Source organism: Nicotiana tabacum, chromosome 22 (assembly GCF_000715075.1).
Source record: "Nicotiana tabacum cultivar K326 chromosome 22, ASM71507v2, whole genome shotgun sequence".
NCBI classification, from domain to species: Eukaryota; Viridiplantae; Streptophyta; class Magnoliopsida; order Solanales; family Solanaceae; genus Nicotiana; species Nicotiana tabacum.
In genome coordinates, this window is record NC_134101.1 from 64,994,471 (window position 1) to 65,016,070 (window position 21,600).

The 21,600-nt window shown below is 35.4% G+C and overlaps 2 protein-coding genes across 3 annotated transcripts; one reads left to right on the top strand and one right to left on the bottom strand.

Annotated features, from left to right (window-relative positions):
• Window positions 1-11,010: 11,010 nt before the first annotated feature.
• Window positions 11,011-12,662, top strand: LOC107801251 (WUSCHEL-related homeobox 3-like). The gene is made up of 2 exons (XM_016624539.2): window positions 11,011-11,439; window positions 12,302-12,662. The coding sequence occupies exons 1-2, from the start codon at window positions 11,092-11,094 to the stop codon at window positions 12,491-12,493; spliced, it is 540 nt and encodes a 179-aa protein (XP_016480025.1). The 5' UTR covers window positions 11,011-11,091; the 3' UTR covers window positions 12,494-12,662.
• Window positions 12,663-14,745: 2,083 nt separating this feature from the next.
• On the bottom strand, window positions 14,746-20,283 carry LOC107801250 (putative respiratory burst oxidase homolog protein H). 2 transcript variants are annotated; one of them, XM_016624538.2, is made up of 15 exons: window positions 19,870-20,283; window positions 19,438-19,533; window positions 19,180-19,342; window positions 19,054-19,102; window positions 18,860-18,973; window positions 17,635-18,441; window positions 17,420-17,512; window positions 17,205-17,320; window positions 17,009-17,111; window positions 16,838-16,929; window positions 16,611-16,758; window positions 16,030-16,164; window positions 15,819-15,947; window positions 15,661-15,739; window positions 14,746-14,979 (listed from the first exon to the last, which is right to left on the bottom strand). In XM_016624538.2, exons 1-15 carry the CDS (start codon window positions 20,105-20,107, stop codon window positions 14,870-14,872), a joined length of 2,472 nt encoding a protein of 823 aa, XP_016480024.2. In that variant the 5' UTR covers window positions 20,108-20,283; the 3' UTR covers window positions 14,746-14,869. The 2 variants fall into 2 exon arrangements, with proteins under 2 accessions (XP_016480024.2, XP_016480023.2); XM_016624537.2 differs by having other exon boundaries at window positions 16,611-16,761.
• Between the last annotated feature and the right edge of the window lie 1,317 nt (window positions 20,284-21,600).

A 21,600-nucleotide genomic window follows, 5' to 3' on the forward strand; every position in this document is an offset into this window, starting at 1 on the left:
TGGTTGAGTTGTTGTGACGAGTTGAGTGACTGTTTCCCTGAGAGGTTGTACTTGCTTTTCATTTGTTGTTGCACTTAGTTGCTATCTGTCATTGTTGTGAAATTCTCTGAAAGATTTTTATATCCGGATTACATGAACTTGAACTGTATAAAATTTATTTGACTTAAACTGCTGGATTTGAAAACATGTCTATTCTTGCTGGAATTACTGAAAGTGAACTATAACTGTGTACCCCGTCACTATCTTCAGTTCCTTATTTATTATTGTTACTTACTAAGTTGGTTGTACTCATACTACACCCTGCACTTCGTGTGCAGATTCAGGTGTTCCCGACCATAGCGGGTGTTGATTTCTTTCGCACAGTTGATTTTTCGGAGATTCGGAGGTAGCTTCCGTGTTTCGCAGACCTTGCCTCTCCTTCCCTATCTCCTTATTTACTGTATTTGGTCTCAGACTGTTATGGACCGTATTTTCCAAATTTGTATCTATATTAGATGCTCATGTACTCAATGACACCATGTTTTGGGAGTATTTGTATCGGTAGTTGCGAGATTTGTGGATTGTGTTTAAATATTATATTTTTAAACTTAAAAGATATGGTGGTTTTATTGAGATTCTCGGCTTGCCTAGTATTAAGATAGGCGCCATCACGACGGGTGAGATTTTGGGTCGTGACAAGTTGGTATCAGAGCCTAGGTTGCGTAGGTATCACGAGTCATGAGCAGATTGAGTAGAGTCTTGCGGATCGATACGGAGATGTCTGTACTTATCTTCGAGAGACTGTCGAACCCTTAGGAAAATTTCACTTTCTTGTATTCTATCGTGCTGAATTAATTCAGCTTGATATTACTCTTTGTATTCCTTCCACGCATTCGTGTGCGCACATGAGCGCTCGGTATCAGTTGTACATCATCGGCTTGTGATTCCATGAACGATGTTTGAGATGTGTATTTCGTGTTCTGGTGATGGGCCAGTCTGGAGGACTTGAGGCTAGGTTTAGACCGCATCTTAGGCTCGGTAGCTTCAGTTGTAACCAGTACATTTGGACTTATATGTCCGGTAATGTCCCTACGAGTGGAATTTATGGCTCGATGAGCGGTGGAATGGCTTTGTGATGAGTATGATGTAACTGCGGGATGTGTTAAGACGATTTGAATGTTCTTTTATTCTAGCTCAGTATCTGTATATTTTTTTTATGATTTCGAGACTGTGCATGGGTTGCTATGATGGCTATGCGTTGTTATCGCACAATATTGGTGTAATGGTAAGGTTCTCGTTATGTGTTGAGGCGGTCAATGGCTCGAAGAGAGGATTTCTTAGTGCAGGATTAAGGGATTCAGCAATTTATTCTAGCAGAAGAAAGGCAATCGGACTATAGATGTTCAAGTTTGGTTGCTAATGTAACAAGACTTGGTATTTGCGAGCATGGTCGAATTTTCATTATGATGCTGTGTCGCCGTCCTTGTTTGAACGCATTATGGTCCGCCTGTGTTACGGTCTTCTTGAATTTCGCCTTCGGGGCAGGGTGTTATGAAATGGTGTTGAGGGGCGATTTCCAAAGATAGCTATGTGCAGCGGTTCAGAATCGAATGGGTATTTCTAATGTTGATGGCTCGAGAAAGATGATCTTCGAAGAGGCTTAGAGTCGGTAATAATTTATTGGTTCAGGTGCTATAGAGATGCATTTGATTTGATGCAACAGTTGGGCAGCAAATTATGAGGAAAGACATGACGGGAAGTGTTTCGCGGTGGTTGAAGTACTAGCAGGTCAAGTAGGAGAAGTAGAGGTTAAGAAGTTGCTTAAAGGAGATGGTTTAACCGAAGTAACAGTGGCAGATTAGCATATGGATTCTGTGGTAGGGTAGTCGCGCGCCTTGAGAAAGTGTAGAACAGTTTGGAATCATGATAGAATGTGATTTGGCCTATGGACTTTATTTGGAGTGATGGTTACTGTACGAAGAAAGATTGAATAAGGCGGAAAGGAGTTTGTTTGAAATGAACAGGGATGTGAAGATCTGATTATCATTTCAGGCGCAATATGACTTGAGTTCGGAAGGTATTGTTGAACTTTCAGTTAATGTCAATAGGGAAAGTGCAAACTTATACAAGTGGTGGGCGAGCATGAGCTCAGGAGAATTTACTGATTACGTGGTCGTTGCATCCAGTGCAACGTCGTTTGAAGATGTCGGTAAGGAATTCCACAGGTGAGTTATCTCTTGTGAGCAGTTAGCGGTGGCATGATGTTGATGAAGCTTCTGCGAGGAATATTACTTGCTATCCAGTAAAAAGTCGAGTGTGTGACTGTGGCTGGAGATTCAGAATGTTCATGAAAATCTTAACAAAAGACTTCGAGAAATTTGGCCGGTTAACGGTGCGAGATCTTGGTAATTGAGAAGGAGAAATCCTTGCGGGTTCTAATTTTATATAATTGCAGCTTAAGGCTAAGTGGGGGAGCCTGCTATTGATAATTTGATTTCATGGTTATGTGTTAAATTTTAGTTTTGGTCTGAGGCATACTTGTGGTTTAGTTATGACTTACAGAGGAAGAAATCGAGGATGCCTCGGGTAAGTAAATTCTTGGATACGGGCTACATTGCACTTTATGAAAACATGAAAATTATGGAATGATTAAGTTGTTATTTTGAAGGATGTAGTGCACACGAAGTATGAATTTAATTGGTCTTGATAAGGCAGGGTTACTTATTTGAGTGTTGATTGTGCCAAAAGGAGCACATGTCTTTCGGCCCGTTTGTGGCGGAGTAAATTAGATTTGAGTAGAGTGGGTGACTTTCGAGAGGGTTCTAATGGATTCAAAATGTATATGTGGAAATTGAAAAATTTTCGAATTTGTATATCACTAGAATCAGTTACTTACATTGGATGGTATCGAGACGTGCGATAATTCTGTTTGACTATGGATTCTACATTTCAGTATAAGAAAGGAAAGAGGAATAATTTTAAATTCGCATAAGGTATTTTCATAGTGAGTGTTATGGTTGGGGTATTTATGGAGGTGCTTAAGAAGAATACAATGGCTTATGGGCCTTAAGGCGATGTGGTTTTATGTTAGGATGTCTTGTAGTGAGCTTTGGGTAAGGATAGAAGTGTTCTGACAAGGAGAAATGTCAACTTAAGGGTAATTGAGAAAAAAACTCAGAGAAAATAGGACAAATGGGTAATATGATGGATTAGTATGGTAATGGTATGCTCGGTTCTTTTGGTTCTTACGATGAGGTGGGGCTTTACGGGTGTTTTGTGGCAATACTCTCGGATTTGGCAACATGTGTTGCTTGGTGGAGTTAGAAGAATTCACTTCTAATAGCTTGGTTATGTGCAAATGAATTTCAAAGTGTTCATGATGGTTTCTACCATGGTTTGAACCCGATATTTTCTACCGGTGTATGGAGCATGTTGTGTATTGTGATTTCTTCCTGGAAAGAAGCTAGATAGAGGTTTCCAACTAATAAGGTATATAATTTGCTGGTGACTTAGAGTTTATAATGAGATTTTTGTGCCTTTCACATGATAGACGTGTGGTATGGTGTGCGGGATTTAGATTTACATGCACAAGGTGGCAGTTCATTATTGAAAGGAAGATCACGAATTTTGGACAGAATGGTCAGTGTCAGATATTTAGATGAATGTTATAACTGCTCGAGGATCCCTGAGAAGGGTGCGCATTTCAAAAGTCTCATTGTGTTTTGACTTACGGATGTTCATTGGTATTGTAGTACTCACCTGGTTGATAAACGACGGATATTTAACTTATTGCTATGTAACATGGAAGAATTATGAAAGTATTCCGTATGGGAAGATCGTGAATGAAAGATGTGTTAGTCATTCTAATACTAGAGTTGGGATCAGTTACAGTGATTCATGTGTTTGATGAATTTGGAGACTGGGAGTTCTCAGAAGTATTATGTTTCGGGGTTGCGACCTATTTGAGGTGACTATTTTATTTAAAACACGGTGGAGGCACTAGTTGCGTTAATTATTTGTGATAGCTATGCGCTATGAGTGCGCATATATGTGAGATTTTAGGCATTGTTCGGGCATTAGAGCAAGTATTCATACTTGAAAGAATGCTTAGGCTATAATATGCCTAGAGTTGACTGTTAAGTGTAAAGTTATAACGTTTTCCGTATTCGTACCTTTGTTGAGAACTATCTGGGCTATACTTGAAGTTACAAAGAAGATAATTTCCTAAATAAATGGGGTAGTTCCTAATTCTGTGTAAAATTGCCGATTTGAAGTGTGATAGCAGACTTTGCATATGCTTACACTATGGCGTGCTATTTATACCATTCCAGGAGCATGAGAATCTTATTTCATTATCATATATAAGTGTACTTGTTTAATTGCTCCTGTATGATATGCTGGGACTGGAGGCCTGTGACCATGCCGGGTGATTCATATTATTGGCACGTGAGTTGTCCGTGTCGTGTGTGGGAATTTTATTATTATAATAATCTCGAACTTTGTTTATGGAATCACAATCCGGCGATGCACAACTGATACCGAGCGTTCATGTGCGCATACGAATACGTGGAAGGAATTTAAAGAGTTTATGTCTCAATCTGAATCAATCTCGCACGATAAGGAAAGAAAAATGGGAAGTATATATCCTAAATGCCATGTAGCCTCTCGAAGATAAGTATGGACGTCATCATACCGATCCGCAAGACTCTACAAGACACTTGCTCATGACTTGTAGAACCTATGAACCTAGGGCTCTGAAACCACCTTGTCACGACCCAAAATCCCACTAGTCGTGATGGCACCTAACCCAACCCGTTAGGTAAGCCAATTTCCAACAATCCAATTCCAATGAAATTAATTAAAATAAAATATCTAAAACCAATACATCTCCCCAAGAATCGGTAGTACAAATCATGAGCTTCTAAGAATAGAGTGTACAAAGCGGAAATGAAATAAATACATAGTCTGTTTGAATAATACATAAACAGAGCTTTTATCAATCGAAGGCTACCCTGAACAAGAGGCAGCTACAACAGGAACGTAGGTACATCTTCAGATCCCGTAACCATCGAGCACAGCAACAACAACAGCCAACATCTGCACAAAATGTGCAGAAATATAGTATTAGTACAACTGACCCCATGTACTGAGTAAGAAACAAACCTAGCCGTAGGTTGAAAGTAGTGACGAGTTTCTACCAAGGTCAGAGTCCAACTTCCATAACCAACAATAGTTCATAACAATATTAAACAAGTAATACCAGAAGTAACTCAAGAATAAATGCTCAGCTAAATCATGACTACTGAAAATAGTTCTGCCTTTCAAGTACATCAATGAAAACACGAATCGTTTACCGAAGTTACCAAAAATATGAATAAGTTTGAAAACAGTAATTTTTCCAAAATCCTTTCAATAATAAATAAAATATCTCATTTTCTTTCCCAGATAACCAGTGTAAAACAAATGTATCACTATGCCCATCTGTCAACATGTGAGAGAAATCATGAATAATGTGATACCGTACAGCATGAGAAAAATACATCTTTATGCATATATATCATGTGTGCATGTCAATGCAATGTATCTCAGAGATTGTACTCATGTACTCACACTCTCAGAGTACTCAATCTCATTGTGTCGCATTCTCTCTCACTATGCTCAGCACACTCAATCACTCAGCGCTATACAATACCTGCTGCGGTGTGCAGCCCGATCCATGTTTATAGTCGACTGCGCTCACTAGGGGTGTACAGACTCATGAGGGGCTCCTACATCCCAAGCCCTATAAGCACGGACAACTCACGTGCTATAATATCATATCTGGATCCGCACGGATAACTCATGTGTTATACGGACAACTCACGTGCTATAATAATATCTCGATCCGCACAGCCAACTCACATGCTGCACGGCCAACTCACGTGAAATAGTATAATATATAGATCCGCACGGCCAACTCACGTGCAATAGTATAATATATATAAAGCCAACATAGCCTGCTGCGGCGTGCAGCTCGATCCCAAAAATATCCTCACAATCAGGCCCTCGGCCTCCCTCAGTCATCAATCTCTCCAGTCTCTCTCTCATGGGCTCACAATGTCATAAGAACAACCCAAAATAATGATATGATGTATCAATAAATAATAACAGAGACTGAGATATGATATACAATGAAATGAATATGACTGAGTATGAATTTTCATTTTAAAATAAATATTTCACAACAATATGACCTCTGTGGGTCCCAATAACACTGGCACATAGCCTCAACATAATTTTTAATATGCCTTTCAGTTCAATTTCTTTAACTCATAAAAATCGCATGGAAAATGCCAAGATCATTTAACTACAAAATTCTACATAAACAATTATGTCACAATTTCTATAGTGCACGCCCACACGCCCGTCACCTAGCATGTGCGTCACCTCCCAACAATTTACGAAATACATATATTCAAGGTTCATACCTTCAACTCCAAGATTAGAAGAGTTACTTACCTCGAACAAGCCAAATCCAATGTCGAGCAAGCTAAATAATGCTCCAGAAATTCCATTCTGCGCGTATCAACTTTCGAATGGTTCAAATCTATCACAATTAATTTGATTCAGTCCACACAATTTATAGGAATTAATTTCATATCAAAATACTAATATTTTCCAAAAATCCGAAATTGCGCCCCAAAAATCACCCGTGGGGTCCACGTCTCGAAATCCGACGAAACTCACAAAATACGATAACTCATCCAATTACAAGTTCAACCATACTAATTTCACTCAAATCCGACTCCAAAATCGGTATTCAAACTTGAAAAATTCGTTTTGTGACATTATAAAAACTTTCTTCTATTTCTCTTGAAGATTCAGTAATCTTATACCAAAAATGAAGATTAATTCATGAAATATAATCACAAGGGAGTTAAGAACACTTATCCCAAGTTGTGTGGAAAATTTCCTCTCCAAAATCGCTCAAACCGAGCTCTAAAATGTCCAAAATGAGAAAAAAATCTCGGAACCCTCGTTTTAAACACTGCCCAGGCATTTCCGCACCTGCGGTGCCTGGGCTCGCACTTGCGCATCCGCATTTGCGGACAAAAATGCACGCCTGCAGAAAATAAACGGCCCTCTAAAATCTCGCATTTGCGGCACTATTCTCGCATCTGCGGGCTTCGCAGATGCGCATTCCCCTTCGCACCTGCGGTCGTCTCACGCCAGTCCCAGTCCGCATCTGCACCAACGCCTTCGCACCTGCGGCCTCGCAGATGCGACAAATTCCTCGCACCTGCGAGCACTGCTTAGTCCCACTCTTGGCCGCTTCTGTAGCTTATTTCACGCACATACGGCTTCGCACCTGCGATCAAAATCTTCGCAGGTGCGATCACACCAGTAGGCAGCAGTTCCAGCATTTCCTTATGTCCAAATTTGATACGTTAACCATTCGAAACTCACCCGAGGCCCCTGGGACTTCAACCAATTATATCAACAAGTCCCATAACATAACACGAGCCTACTCGAGGCCTCAAATCACACCTAACAACATCGAAACGATGAATTACTCCTCAATTCAAAATCAATAAACTTTGAACTTTCAAATTCTACCTCTTGTGCCGAAACACATCAAATCAATCCGGAATGACTTCAAATTTTGCGCACAAGTCACATTTCACATTACAGACCTATTCCAATTTCCAGAATCAGATTCTAACCTCGATATCAAAAAGTCAACCCCGGGTCAAACTTCCCAAAAATTCAACTTTCGGCAATTCAAATCAAATTCCACTACGGACCTCCAAATAATTTTTCGGACACACTCCTAAGTCCAAAACCATCATACGGAGCTATTTGGAATCATCAAAATTTGAATTCGAGGTCGTTTACACATAAGTCTGTATCCGGTCACTATTTTAACTTAAGCTTTAAACCTTGGAACTAAGTGTTCCAATTCCTTCCAAAACCTCACCGGACCCGAACCAATTATCCCGACAAGTCACACAACGACTGTAGAGCCCAATTTGAGCAGTAAATAGGAAAACGAGGTTGTAATACTCAAAACGACCGGTCGGGTCATTACATTGCACCTATTGCTAGACTTGATACTGCTCGTATGATAATTTCTCTTGCTGCCAATAATTGCTGGAAAATTTCTCAAATGGATGTGAAATATACTTTCTTAAATGGTGTACTTGAAGAAGAAGTGTATGTTGAGCAGCCTGCTAGTTATGTCAAAAGGGGTTAAGAGAATAAAGTTTATAGTTTGAAGAAGGCATTATATGGATTGAACCAAGCCACTAGAGCTTGGTACACTTGTATTGATTCTTATTTTATTGGAAATGGATTTCAGAGATATCCATATGAGCATACATTATATATCAAATTCAAGTCTGGCAGAGATATTCTCATTGTGTGCTTATATGTGGATGATTTAATTTTTACTAGCAATAATCCTAAATTAATTTCTTGGCTTAGGGAGGCAACGAGTAGCCAATTTGAGATGACTGATTTGGGTTTAATGCCTTATTTTCTTGGCAATGAGGTATCTCAATTAGATAATGGAATATTTATCTCTCAGAAAATAATATGCTGGTGATATTCTAAAGAGATTTAATATGGATAAAGCCAAACTAATTTGACCCATGTTGAAGCAAAATTGAAGTTGGTTAGAGATGGGACTGGTGACTTTGTTGATGCTACATATTTTAAAAAAATTGGTAGGGAGTCTAAGGTACTTGACTTCTACACGGTCTGATATTACTTATGGAGTTGGATTAATTAGCAGATTTATGGAGACTCCACGACAATCCCACTTGCAAGTAGCAAAGAGAATTTTGAAATATATATTCAAGGTACACAGACTAATGGTATATTTTATTCAAAGACTAATAATAGTAGTCTTATGGAATTTACATATAGTGATTGGGCTGGTGATACGATACAAAGAAAAAGCACTTCTGGCTATGCATTTTATTTGGGTTCTGGTATATTTTCTTGGTCTTCCAAAAAGCAAAAAGTTGTTGTTTTATCAATAGCTGAAGCAGAGTACATGGCTGCAACAAGTAGTGTTACACAAGCATTGTGGTTAAGAAGAATGCTTGAATTTCTTCAACACAAGAAAGACAGTCCTATAATAATTTTTTGTGATAGGAGGTCTGCAATTGAGTTAACAAATAATCCAGTTTTTCATGGGCGTAGCAAACACATTGATATAAAATTTTACTTTATTCGTGACTTGGTTCAAGACAAGGAGATAATTATTGAGTATTGCAAGACTCGAGAGTAAGTTGCTGATGTTTTCACAAAGCCACTAAAATTGGAGTTATTTATCAAGTTGAAGAAGATGTTGAGCATGATCAAATTTGAAGATCTTGGTTTAAGGGAGGTTGTTGGAAACTAAACCAAGATTAATTAGTATTCCTAAGTTGTCTAGGATTTGGTATTTACTAGTTTATTTAATTTATGTCTAATTAGGATTCACAACCAAAATCATGTAGGAATAGGTTTTCTAGATTCTAATCAAATATGGTTTTGTAGAATTATAAATAGGGGCACTACTATATATTTTCTATTGTGGAGAGGTAGCTATGAGAAAGCTATGTAGATAGATTTAAGAGTTTGAGTGAAGAAAAACCCTCCTACCCCGTTCTCTCTCTAGTTTGATAAATTTCTTCTATATAGCCTTTGTTGATTTTTTACTTGTGTGTAAATTATTCTTTGGGGTATTTTAATTTTTCATTGTACCTTGGATTTTTTTTATTTTTTATTTTAACCTATTTCGGGTGAAACAGTAATAAAAGAATGTAAGTGTGTAACAGAGTATTTAATAGGTTTCATTCGATGCATGTTGTAACTGAATCGAATTGGGTGCATAACGTAATGACAGCCAGGTAATTTGTCCTTAAGAGAGCAGTTTTTTCCTCTCTTTTTCTTTTGATTTACAGTTAGCAAATACTACAGAAATAATGAGCCGCCTCAATAATTGGCTGCCGAAGGGGGCTGGATGTAAAATTTGTTATGCAAAAGTTGAGCAAAGCAATAATAATACTAGGGAAATATTGGTGTGATTGAATAAGTACTGAAGTTCAGTTGTTCAGAAGTGAAGGAATCGGCTCAACAATAATTGTCTATAAAGATTTACAGTAAACACTAAGCATGAATTACTAATACAGTAATGCGCATATTCTTATTCCATATTTTATCCCGTTTTAAATAATATATAATTTCAGTATAACTTGTATATGTATTATTTTTGTGAACATGGAATAAAACATACCAGACAGTGTATAACTTATAGTAATTCTATTCGGGTATGAACTACGGAATAGACGATTGTATAATGCATGTTTGAGTTTTATACATGTATTATAAGGTAAAAATTTTATTTGTGTCCAGATGCGAAGTCAGAATTTGAAATTTATGTGTTCAAAATTCTAATCCGTTTAAGCTACGGTGATCTAAATAAATAATTTGTACATATTCAATAGATTTATTAAGATAAAATATAAGATTTGAATTAAAACTATTGGGTTCGGCCGAACCCGTAATCTATGTTCTAGCTCCATCCATGTTTGTGCCTAGTGCTTACGCAAAACGAATGAATGCAAAACACATACTACATCTTTTATATATATAGATATATTTATCACTTAAATTTTAACTGTTATAATTATAAATTGTTTGATTTGAAATAAATATTAAATGGAGGTACATTTACCTTTATTGATAACTTGTAATGGGTCACGGGCAAATGAAAAGAAATGTTTCGGACCCTACACTCTAAACTCCGGTGATTCGTTCTGTCAAATGAGTTAATAATAAGGACGATAATGCAGAAATCAGCAACCAACCTTCTTAAATGACTTCTCCAATATATTATCTGAATTCACTAATAATGATGGATTCTCATTGAATGGCTCTCCTTATGATGACAGCAGCATGACTATTATTTCAGTGCCACTTTGACGTCTTCATCTTCATTTTTGTCAATCTATTTATAGTATACAGATCACTATACCCTAAATGAAACATCTCCAAAAACAAAAAAAAGCAAAGCTGTTTGCTCTTTGAAAACCCTAAAAGGGTGATACGTATTAGTAAAGAATCTTTAATATTACTCACAAAATGCCTCGAACTAGATGGAAACCAACTCCACAACAGCTGATGATCTTACAAGACTTGTACAGAAAAGGGTTGACAAATCCTAATTCTTCAGAAGTACAAATGATAACGGCCCATCTTTCTATGTATGGAAAGATTCAATGGAAGAATGTGTTTTACTGGTTTCAAAACCACAAAGCTAGAGACAGGCAAAAGATGAAAAAACAGCTTTTGCATAAATACCCTAAAGATGATATTCGACAACTCACCATCAACAACAATCACGTTGACAAAAACCCTCGTTCTCCTTCTTCTTCTTCTACTACTGTCAATCAAGTTTATTCTCACTCTCCACCTATATTTCTTCATCAGGTACACTTTTGTTTGTTGCGGTTTATGAGTGAGGGAGATCGCTTTCATACGTATGCTTTCGTCTTCATATAGTAGGAATGATTGTCTGATAGATCTGAGTTAGTCTTTACACTTACAATAATAATTGAGTTTATAGATAAATATTTATAAAATATTTAATATATTTTTTAGTACATATACAGGATTTGAGCAAAAATTATTAGGTTTACATGAACCAATCGATGATACTCTACATTCGCCCCTGGTCGTACATGCAAATTAAATACTCCATCCGTCCAATCTATGTGGCACTCTTTCTTTTTTCGTCTTTTTGGTCTGTCCCGGAAAACAATATCACCTTTCCTTATTTAAAAATTTTATGTTTAGAACTCATACCTTACCCTAATGAATTGATCTACAAGAACACAAATATCTACAGTTTATTTTAAATCATAAATTTCAAACGTCTTCCTTTCTTTCTTAAATTTTGTATGGAGTCAAACACCGTCATATAAATTGAAACGGAGGAGTAGCATAACTTTTAGGTGCTCTTCTTATCGGAACACAATATATCCACACTTGACGATTATAACAAATCAATGAATGCATGGCACGCATATGCCTTTGGCATGCACTTTTATCACTTAACCAATGTTACTTGATATGTCTTTTCACCTTAGTTTATCAATTAACAGTAGTAAATTCATGTGGTTTAGTATAAATACCTAATAGAGGAAAAAGAAAGTGTGTCGTTCTCATTGTAGCAACAGGGTATATACCGCATGTATAGCTTTTAGGATAAATGTTACTACTAGAACAAATATAACCTTTCACAGTTAAAACTAGTCAAATTAATTCTGACATCTATCGTCTTTATCTCTAGGTTGAAGCAACAACAGAAGCATCACCTCATATGATGAACTACCTTTGGGAAAATCGGATGATGAGGATGAACGGTAGAGATTGGATGTTGATGAGAGACAAGGGTTCTTCTAATATTGTCCATTGCAGCAACAAAGTACCTCTCAGAACATTAGAGCTCTTCCCCGTTGAAACGACTGGCTTCAAGGATTAGAACACAAGAACGCAACCCTGCACCACTTATAAATCTTCTTTTTTAATTTGCTTTTATTTCACTAATTAGTATGTAGTAGAATAGTATATTGTTTGAAGAGTGTAGTACTTTAATTTGACTCGTGTATTGCGTGGTAGTTTGAATTATGAGTTAGAAATATGCATCTTAATTACCGTTCTAACTTTTTGATATATTTGTTCGTAGGAGTGTGCATGCTTAATTGGTTAATTCGATTCGATTTTCGCCTAAAATCTATTTTCAAAGTCGTCTGATTGTTGGTTTCGAGGAAGACTCCCATGAGTGAGGTTGCTCTAATGTGTAGAGGAGAAGTAAGAAGGCTTATGATCTTTCTAGGGTAAGAGTAAAAGAAATAGTAGTAATACTTCCATTTCATAATTGTTCACCTAAAATATATACAATCTCTTTCGAGCTAAACAAACGTTTTATCGTAGAAAATTCATAAATTTATTATATCCTTCTGCTTTTGCACATCTGCGCACAGCTAGGGCATTAGAGGCAGTGCCTAGCGCTTTTTAAAAGAAAAACTTTGTAGCTTATGATCTGAAACATGCATGCTATGAAATTTGTGCGCCTCTGACACTGAGCAGCTTCTTCTTGTGGGTGAAGAGAATCCACGCCAAACAAGTTTGCTTTTGACACTGACACACAAGTCGTTCTAGCAAGAAATTAATGACCTTTTTTGAAGAAAAAAATAATAATAATCTGACTTTACAAGATAAAAATTAGGGGAAAACCGGTAAAGGTAGGTTGCAAGACAAACTAGGACCTTTTGCTTTCAAAATACCAGGAAATAATTGAAAGAATTTGAGCAAACCTGGTAAATAAATTAACTTAATTCAAGGATTTGTTAAATATGACATTATGATAGAAATAATTAATTAAATGAATCCAATATTATAAAATGACAGATTTATCAAACTGTATTTACATTAATGAAAAATAGATAAAAATAATTGCTATAAAAAATTTAAATTAAGGGATGTAAGCATAATACTATAAATCACAAAGGAAATTAATGTGAAATTATCCTTTTTTAAAAAATAAAAACATATCATCTTTTTAAATGGATTAATAAGAAAATAATATAATCGTGAAAGGAATAGGCAAGACTGAAAATTATGAAGTCATTTAGTAAATTTGTCTTCCACTAAACCAATTGTTTCAGCCGAGATTTGACTTTAGGACCATGTTTATCTCCATATTTCACATTTATTTCCAAATATATTTGAATCTTTCCTAGGGTAGTAGAGTCACAATTTGTCTTAACGCAAAGCCGTCAATTTTTAATCTGATTTTCTTAAAACTTATCTTTCACTTCGAATATGCATCTCAAATTGGAGTATTTATGTTTTGGAAATTATGTGAAATAATCTAAACATCGCAAATATTTATCTTTTATTTCTCGTATACTCTTATTTTTTCTATGTCTCCCTTAGTCTTAGCTGCTTTTCCTTTAATTTCTTTTGCCTTTTTGTTATGTTAATCTTTTCTTCTCATATTTGTTGGATTACATTGCAATCTTTGTACAAGTATAAAAAATGATAGGCCACTAATATAATGTTGTTATTTAAGTATGAATAATTAGTACATTTCATCTTCAAATTAAAGCCAATCGTCAGAGATTGGCCGCTGGTCCACTAATGGCAACTGACAAGAACTTACTTGTACAGTTGTACTCATGATTACATCAACTCAATAAACATATTTCATATTTATACGTAAACTTTAATCACTTAATTATAATTAATAAATATACGTTCTTGCTTCAATTTTATCACAAACTATCATAAACTAATATAGTTTGATGTAAACACCGTGGGTAGGTTTTTCAATTCATTACTAAGACAGTTATCTATACAAAAATGTATTTTCAGTAGTACGCCCCTAGGAGTCTTGCTCTGGTTAAATTAAATGACCTAACATAAGACGAAAACGCAATATCTTGGATACAATAAATATAAGATGATTGGCCTTATTGTGAACTATACGATGAAGAAACAATTTTAATGCATGCGTTACAATGGTTTTAGTGAAGATTTAATTTAGTTTATTGAAAGAATGTTATAGAAATTACCACATATGTCCATATATTATTTTTTTATTTGAATAAGAATTTTCATTGTTCCAATTAATATTGATGATTTAAATGTTGCTGAAACTCCAGACAGCTTTCAAAAACTATAAATAATTGGAATTATTGCTATGTCTGAAACAGATAAAAAGCAAGATAAGTAAGCTCGTAAAGAACTGAAGGTCCGACTTTCCCAAATATACACCCGAATACATCAAGCAACATCTTACAATTCTATTAATTCACATAATTTCGGTGAAGTCTCAAATGTGAAACCACTATTTCTAGAAATTTTCTTTGTGGAAATTGAAGCGAGTGGATGAATTTAAACTAAATTCTTGACACAGCCTTCTAAGTGGTTTTGTTAGTGTGGGACTTCCGCAATAAAACACACCTGCAATATATCACAGATTAAAAGATAATTAACCTATCGCGTGGGTAACTAAGAATAAGTAGTTAGTGTGTTGGGCATATCTGTTAAAATAATTAAAATAAGTTGTTTATAAGCAAAACAATAAATTAAAAAATATCATTATGTGAAAAAGGACGAAAACGGAGTGGAGGAGTAAGAAGCTTTTATTCTGGAAGGGTTTTCATGGATCACAAAACATCAGGTATGAAATAGTAAAATATTTGATCAAACCCCAAAGTATTTATAAGCTGATAAAATCATATGTTTGGGATGACCTAATTTTGGTACTCGCCATATAACTTATAAGTTGGAAAGTTCTTATAAGTTATAAATTTTAGCTTATAAACTCACCCGAATGCTCTCATAATTTGATTTCTTTCTAGAGACGGAACAATATGTATTTAAGAAATAATACTCCCTTTATTTCAAAAAGAATAAACCTATTATTATATATTAATTAAGGGAGTCAAACAAGCTTTTCTTTGACCATATTTTTTACAAACAATTTTTAAATATTTTGAATTGTTAATGTAGTTTCTGAATATGTAAATTTTATTTCAAAAAACTTAAAGAATTTATGTCCGACTTCACATAAAAAATTAGTCAATTTGACCATCTATCAAACAAACTGAAATGGAGGGAGTAATAATTAACGGGCCTTACCAATTCTAGAGGATGGATGGGCTGCTGCCAAGCGAGAGAATACCTTTTTCCAATTTGGTCTTGCAAAATGTGTTCTTATCTGTTATAGAAAAGTGTGAAAAACAATTAACTGAAAAACTACAATAATGTTTGAATGAAAATCATGGATATATATATACCCGACTGTCGGAAACAACATCAACTCCATTTTTAGCATGTTGTAGTGATTGCACCATTGCAATAAGTGCAGATCGAGCATCTCCTTCTTCATATACACTTGTCAAGTAGTTGTGCATTTCTATCAATTCCTGGAAAAATTTACAAATATTCAAAGTATATTACAAGTATATCAGTTCAATTACTAGGAAATTCATGTTATAGAAAACTCACATTATGGTCATATTCAGCAATGTCATCCATTACACCCTTGAACCAGTCAAATGATCCTTGTTCTCTTGTCACCCAGTAGAAATATGCTCTGTTAGGACCTCTCTTATTACTGGACGATTCACCAACTTGCTGATTCTGCACTAGTTGAATTTAGTTAGTAGTAGCAAAATCATTCCATTTTTTAGTAGTAATATGTTCAACCCCTCCAAGTTAAAATAGGTTGGATTATAATTTGTTTGTTGACTTGGCCCAAAATAACCCATCAAACTATTGGATCAAAATCGTTCAAATAGTATAACCTATCGGCTCAATCATGCAAAATCAACGTAACTTTGGATGTTGGAAATTACGCAAATTCATTAGCTTTCACTTTATTTTGTCAAAAAATAAAATAAAAAGGGAGAGGTTGATTTGACATATTTTGACCCAATCCATTTTCAAATCTGTTTATTGATTTGACCTGTTTTGACCCGACAAAACCTGCCCATTTAATTTGCCACATTGAGATTTAGCTATATATGTTCTCATTGCACATCTCTGCTCATTCTTAGCAAAATATGGTTTTGGGAGTAGGAACTAACAGATTCAGATTCATTGTTTAGAAGGTCCTTTAAAATGCTGATAAATGGTGTTGCTCCAATTCCCAAGCCAATAAGTAGAAGGATATCGTATTTCTTGTAGTTCTGAGCTGGTGCACCATAAGGTCCTTTGATACTTATTTTAGGAAATCTGCTACAAAAGATAATTAGAAATATAAGTTCCAAAATGAGAAGCCGTAACAATAGAACACGGTAGCATGCAATCATACTCGGATTGAGACTGTTCAACATTTGAATATGCTTTAGTTTCCATTCTAACAAGACTTCCTTTCCTTGATCGTGCAGATTGAGGCTCACACGCCTGTAAAGGAGAGCTTTTTAGATCAACAAAAGCTAAGAATAAGAAAAAAAATACGAGTAAAATATGCAAAATTTATTACCTTTTCAAATCTGTTTTTGAGCTCTGTAGTCCAGTCTCCCAATGTACGTATATGGACGCTTAAATAGTTGTCGTCTGGTGCAGAAGTGATTGAGAATGGATGCCTGTAAAAAATTAACAAAAGTTCCTTAGCAGAAAGTGATGGCCAGATTTGTATGTGATCATTGCAGTGAGAGAGTTTGTGTTTCTTCAATTACCATTCAAAGGTTGATATATCTGGACATTTAACAAAAAGGTACATTCCACTCTTATACTTGAATCCAGGAGGTTTACTCATATATAATGCTAGTACATTCCCTGTATATGTGACAGCCTGCATATTTTTAGCACCAAATAAAAGCTGAATTCAGCAACTTCTGTAATTGGTTAAAGTTGATAAATTGACATAATTTTTTTGTTTCAAACTAAAAACCTTTATGATATTGACATGGTAGCTGTGCTCATAGACAATGAGAGTTCTTTCCGTAGCATACGCAAGTACTGGAACTGCAAGATACATCCATGTCTGCACAACAGAATTTTTGTTTTATTGCTCAGTCATCACTAGTTAAAAAGCCATAATATCATTGATGTGCATTTTTCATGTTACCACATACTTTACTGCATAGCTAGGAGATGTCAACGTACCGTCTTTTTGTACCATTCTTTGGTAAGGTATATGAAGTAGCCATGGAGGATCAAGAGGATGTAGACAAGGAAAAGCAAATGATGTGCATACCAAAACGCGTTAAATCCTGCTAAATGATGGAACGGCCAAGGCAATTTGATGACATTCCTTCTGAATGAATGTGTTGCCAATGTAAATGAGAAAAGCATGAAAACTGTCATCAGAATCCCTGTTATTCCAGGGATAGATGCCACGAGATTCAAGTAAGTCGGTTGGTGGTAGTCAAAGTTGCTTCCAAGAAGTGTCATAAATTTACTTTGCGGACATGATGTTAGTTTCACAAAATTGCAGCTCGTGTGAAAGAGCGTGTGAATAAACGTCGCTATAGCAATTCCCCAGGCAATTATCTTGTGGAAATTGATGTTATCATCAAAGGGAATTATTGAACCAAGGAAAGTTTCTCTGAGCTTAGTAAGAGTTCTTCTGCAAACAGGAAGGAGAATGAGAGCCATATTGAACTTAAGTGTCTCCCCTGCACCTTTAGCAATGCAAACACAATAACCCATGATCTGAAAAGCAGTTTTCCTTTTAAATTGTTGGAACTTCCATATGAAGAGTATCAAGTTTATGCACAACCATAATGTTAGGAGCCATATTCTTTTCCAGTTTTCTTGTATTTTCTCTGATGTTTTGCATAAGAATTTGCTGACTGGAGTTCTGTATTCTTTTGGTATCATGGTTTTTGCTAGTGTTTGTGATCTCTTCAGAGTTTTTTCCCCTTCTTCTGATCCCACCATCCCTCTTAGTAGAGCTTCAAGTTGCCACATCTGTTTTCAAGTACAAGATGATAATAAAGGAGTTTAAGTTCTGCACATCGATAGTGTATGGATCTTTATAGAATCCTATTCCGTTAAACTATCTACTTGCTGTCAATGCTTCTTTCATCTTTTCTTTAGTTGAGGGTCTATCAGAAATAACATAACATTTCTGCCCTCCCAGGGTAGGGTAAGACTGCGTACATCCTACCCTCACCAGACCCCACTTGCGGGAATCCACTAGGTTGTTGTTGTTGTATACTACAAAAACTATAACAATAGATAACTCTTCATAAAGATAGGGCAATAAACTGCTATAACCGGTTAAATTTACGCAGATTGTGTAAAAATTGCTTATACTGTCAGTTTATATAACTTAAATCCATTATAAAAATAGAAGAAAGACGGCATTTTTCAGTGGCATCTTTACCTCAATATATCCCATATGATCAGGGTCAAGCTCTTCCATAATTAGGGCTGCATATGTAGGTGCATGTTGCTTGAATTTTGACAATTTGTTTGCTGAGGCACTCATCACTAGAACCTTTTTCACAAATATATTAAGTAGATAAACTTGCAAAATAAGGAGAAAGAAGAAAATTTTACAAGGTACATTTTGCTCACCTCCTTTACCTCTTCCTCTGATAGTTTCCCATCACCATTCTTGTCACACCTGAAAATTTGACCATCATTAGTTCTTTAGAAACATGGCTTTTAGTTTTATTTTTCTCACATTGAATAATTTCTTACATGTCAAAGAAAATAGAAAGCCTTGCATCAAGAGATTGAGTTGATATGTCTTCCCAAAATCCTCTCACTTCATCTATATTTATACCATTTTCTGTGTTGACCTTCCTACGCCTTGCCAATGTGTCAAATAATTCTCCAGCAAATTCCTTGCTTTCTCCCATTCCTATTTATGCAAAATATAGAAATCTTACTTTCTGCTCTAACTGAAAGTAAGTATATATGAAAAAAACTGTTTCTACAGAAAGTTGACAAAAATACCAATACAGGTCCCAAATTTCTCTCTGAATAGCCTCCCATTAACTGCATTTTGATTGAAGCGTTTCTCTACACTTCTCCAAGCATCTCCTTCCTTCCCTGTTGTAGAAAATATAATTAAGTAAATAAAAATTTTCCTTTAGTAATAGATTACTAACTGATGAGATTATCACATAATTCAATATGTTATCAGATCGATAGAAGACTCATGAGTTCAAACCTAACCGCTACCATCATCTATATCTTTTTTAATTATTTGCGTCCAGAATCTATTGGTCCGATTAATCTAGAGTACCAAAGTAGAAGACCCACTATGATAATTTAAACATTATCAAAACGAATTTACACATAATTAGTCCAATAATTAAGTAAATAACTACGTAACTTGTAAACCAGTTGAACGTTTTAGACGAGAATAACTACGCAATTCAATACCTGTGGTTGTTCTGTCAAGAAACCGCAAGCTGTTGAGGCCTCTAGCAGCCCCTGATTGCATCCTCCCCATTCTTGGGACAACTCCATTTCTTCTTCTTGAAATGCTAAAATTTTTCTTGAAAGATTTTTGTTTTACAGGTTCTTGATTAGCCGGAACATCACTATCTATTTCAGCATTTTCAAGAATCCATTTCACTGAATTGTCTCTAGATAAGTCCCCATTATCAATGGGCACCATACTATGTGATTCTCTCCTTCTTCTTTGATGTTTGAGCTACAAATACTCTGTTTACAGAATTTGGATTTGGTGGATGAAAAAGAGATTTTAGAGCATAAAGGGCAAAAGAGAGGAGAGTTCGTTAAGTCAGTTGTTTGAAAATACAACGTTTTTCAAAAACCATAGTGTCCCCCACTAAACAGCAGCTAAAATGATGTCTGACTATTATCCACCCCCCGCGCCTTTAATTTACATTCATGTTCTTTTCTTTGAGTTAATTGAATCATTTTTAAACAGCCAAGGAGTAGTTGAATGATAGTTTAGTCACTAAATGACTGGATTTATATACATAGAATACTGCAATTTGTCATTAACCCGTAATGTCAATACAATATCTTAATTTTAGCAAGCTAGGGACAGATCATATGATTAAATATTCTACAATGTTCCAATGACAAATTCTTGGGAATCAAATTTGGTGGAATATGCATCTTTAAGCCGTGTTAAAATTCTTCAATGCAAGAAGTAGTCGTTTGTAATCCCCAATCAGCTCGTACTTGCAAGCACGTCGTCCTCCACTGCTTTTATTTATTTATTTATTTATTTCCTTTCTTTCCTTTTGATTATCTTTTTCTCTTTAAGCTTTTTTTTTTTTTTTTTTTTTTTTTTTTTTTTTTTTTTTTTTAAAAGATCTCATCTTTAAAGGCTTTGACAATGCTATAGGCGTTCTCTGTCAATTTTTCTATTTTGCTAGTTGTCTAGTTCAGAGGGAACAAATCAAGGTGAAGAAGAGGCCACTACCCTTCCTAGTATGAATCGTAACTTGGATTAGGCAGTTTTTAAGAGAGGGAAAAAAGAAGTTAAAAAGAGGTTTGTAAGGTAAAAAGGGAGAAGAATTAAATTTGACCAAAAGAAGAGTTGACAAATACTCCATCGTTTCATTTTCTATACATAATAATTCAGAGATTGCTTTGGCTTCCATATTAAAGTTGGTGGCATTAAGAGGAAATATATTGAAGTAGTAGTTGGAAAAACTTATTTGATTTTTAAAAATGTGAATCTTGGGATGTATAAAATTAATGTATAATCTTTGAGTACTACAATGGAATTGTGCTTCAGGATGATGTGATGTCTCACATAAATTGAAATGAATGGTGTCCAATAAGTAAAGAAGGAGAAAGGAAAATTTTATACTAGCACAAAGAGAGCATTTTAAGCTTAAATTACATACTAGGTTAGAGATGCCAGATATACAGTCTACAAACCTATGCTGAACTTTTAAAAGCCTTCTCAATCCTAAAATGTTCTGGAAAAAAAAAAATCCTAAAATGTTGGATCTATCTGCTGAATTAATAAAAAGATTTGCACAACGGAGATAACTAATTAACACAACGAGAATTATCATTGATGGATAATAGTTGCACCTAAGTCAGTCAGTTTGACTTGGATTTGGATCTAATTTGGCAATTTCTTCTTCGATTGATTTATTGCTTTCCAAAGTCTGGTCATGGGCA

Excerpts from the sequence above, each read along its gene's own strand:
- LOC107801251 (XM_016624539.2), top strand. The coding sequence starts at position 11,092 with ATGCCTCGAACTAGATGGAAACCAACTCCACAACAGCTGATGATCTTA. Across the intron at positions 11,440-12,301 it reads CACCTATATTTCTTCATCAG|GTTGAAGCAACAACAGAAGC; the intron begins GTACACTTTTGT and ends CTTTATCTCTAG.
- LOC107801250 (XM_016624537.2), bottom strand. The coding sequence starts at position 20,107 with ATGGTGCCCATTGATAATGGGGACTTATCTAGAGACAATTCAGTGAAA. Across the intron at positions 17,513-17,634 it reads AAGAATGGTACAAAAAGACG|ACATGGATGTATCTTGCAGT; the intron begins GTACGTTGACAT and ends TCTGTTGTGCAG. Across the intron at positions 15,948-16,029 it reads TTGCTGAATATGACCATAAT|GAATTGATAGAAATGCACAA; the intron begins GTGAGTTTTCTA and ends AAATTTTTCCAG.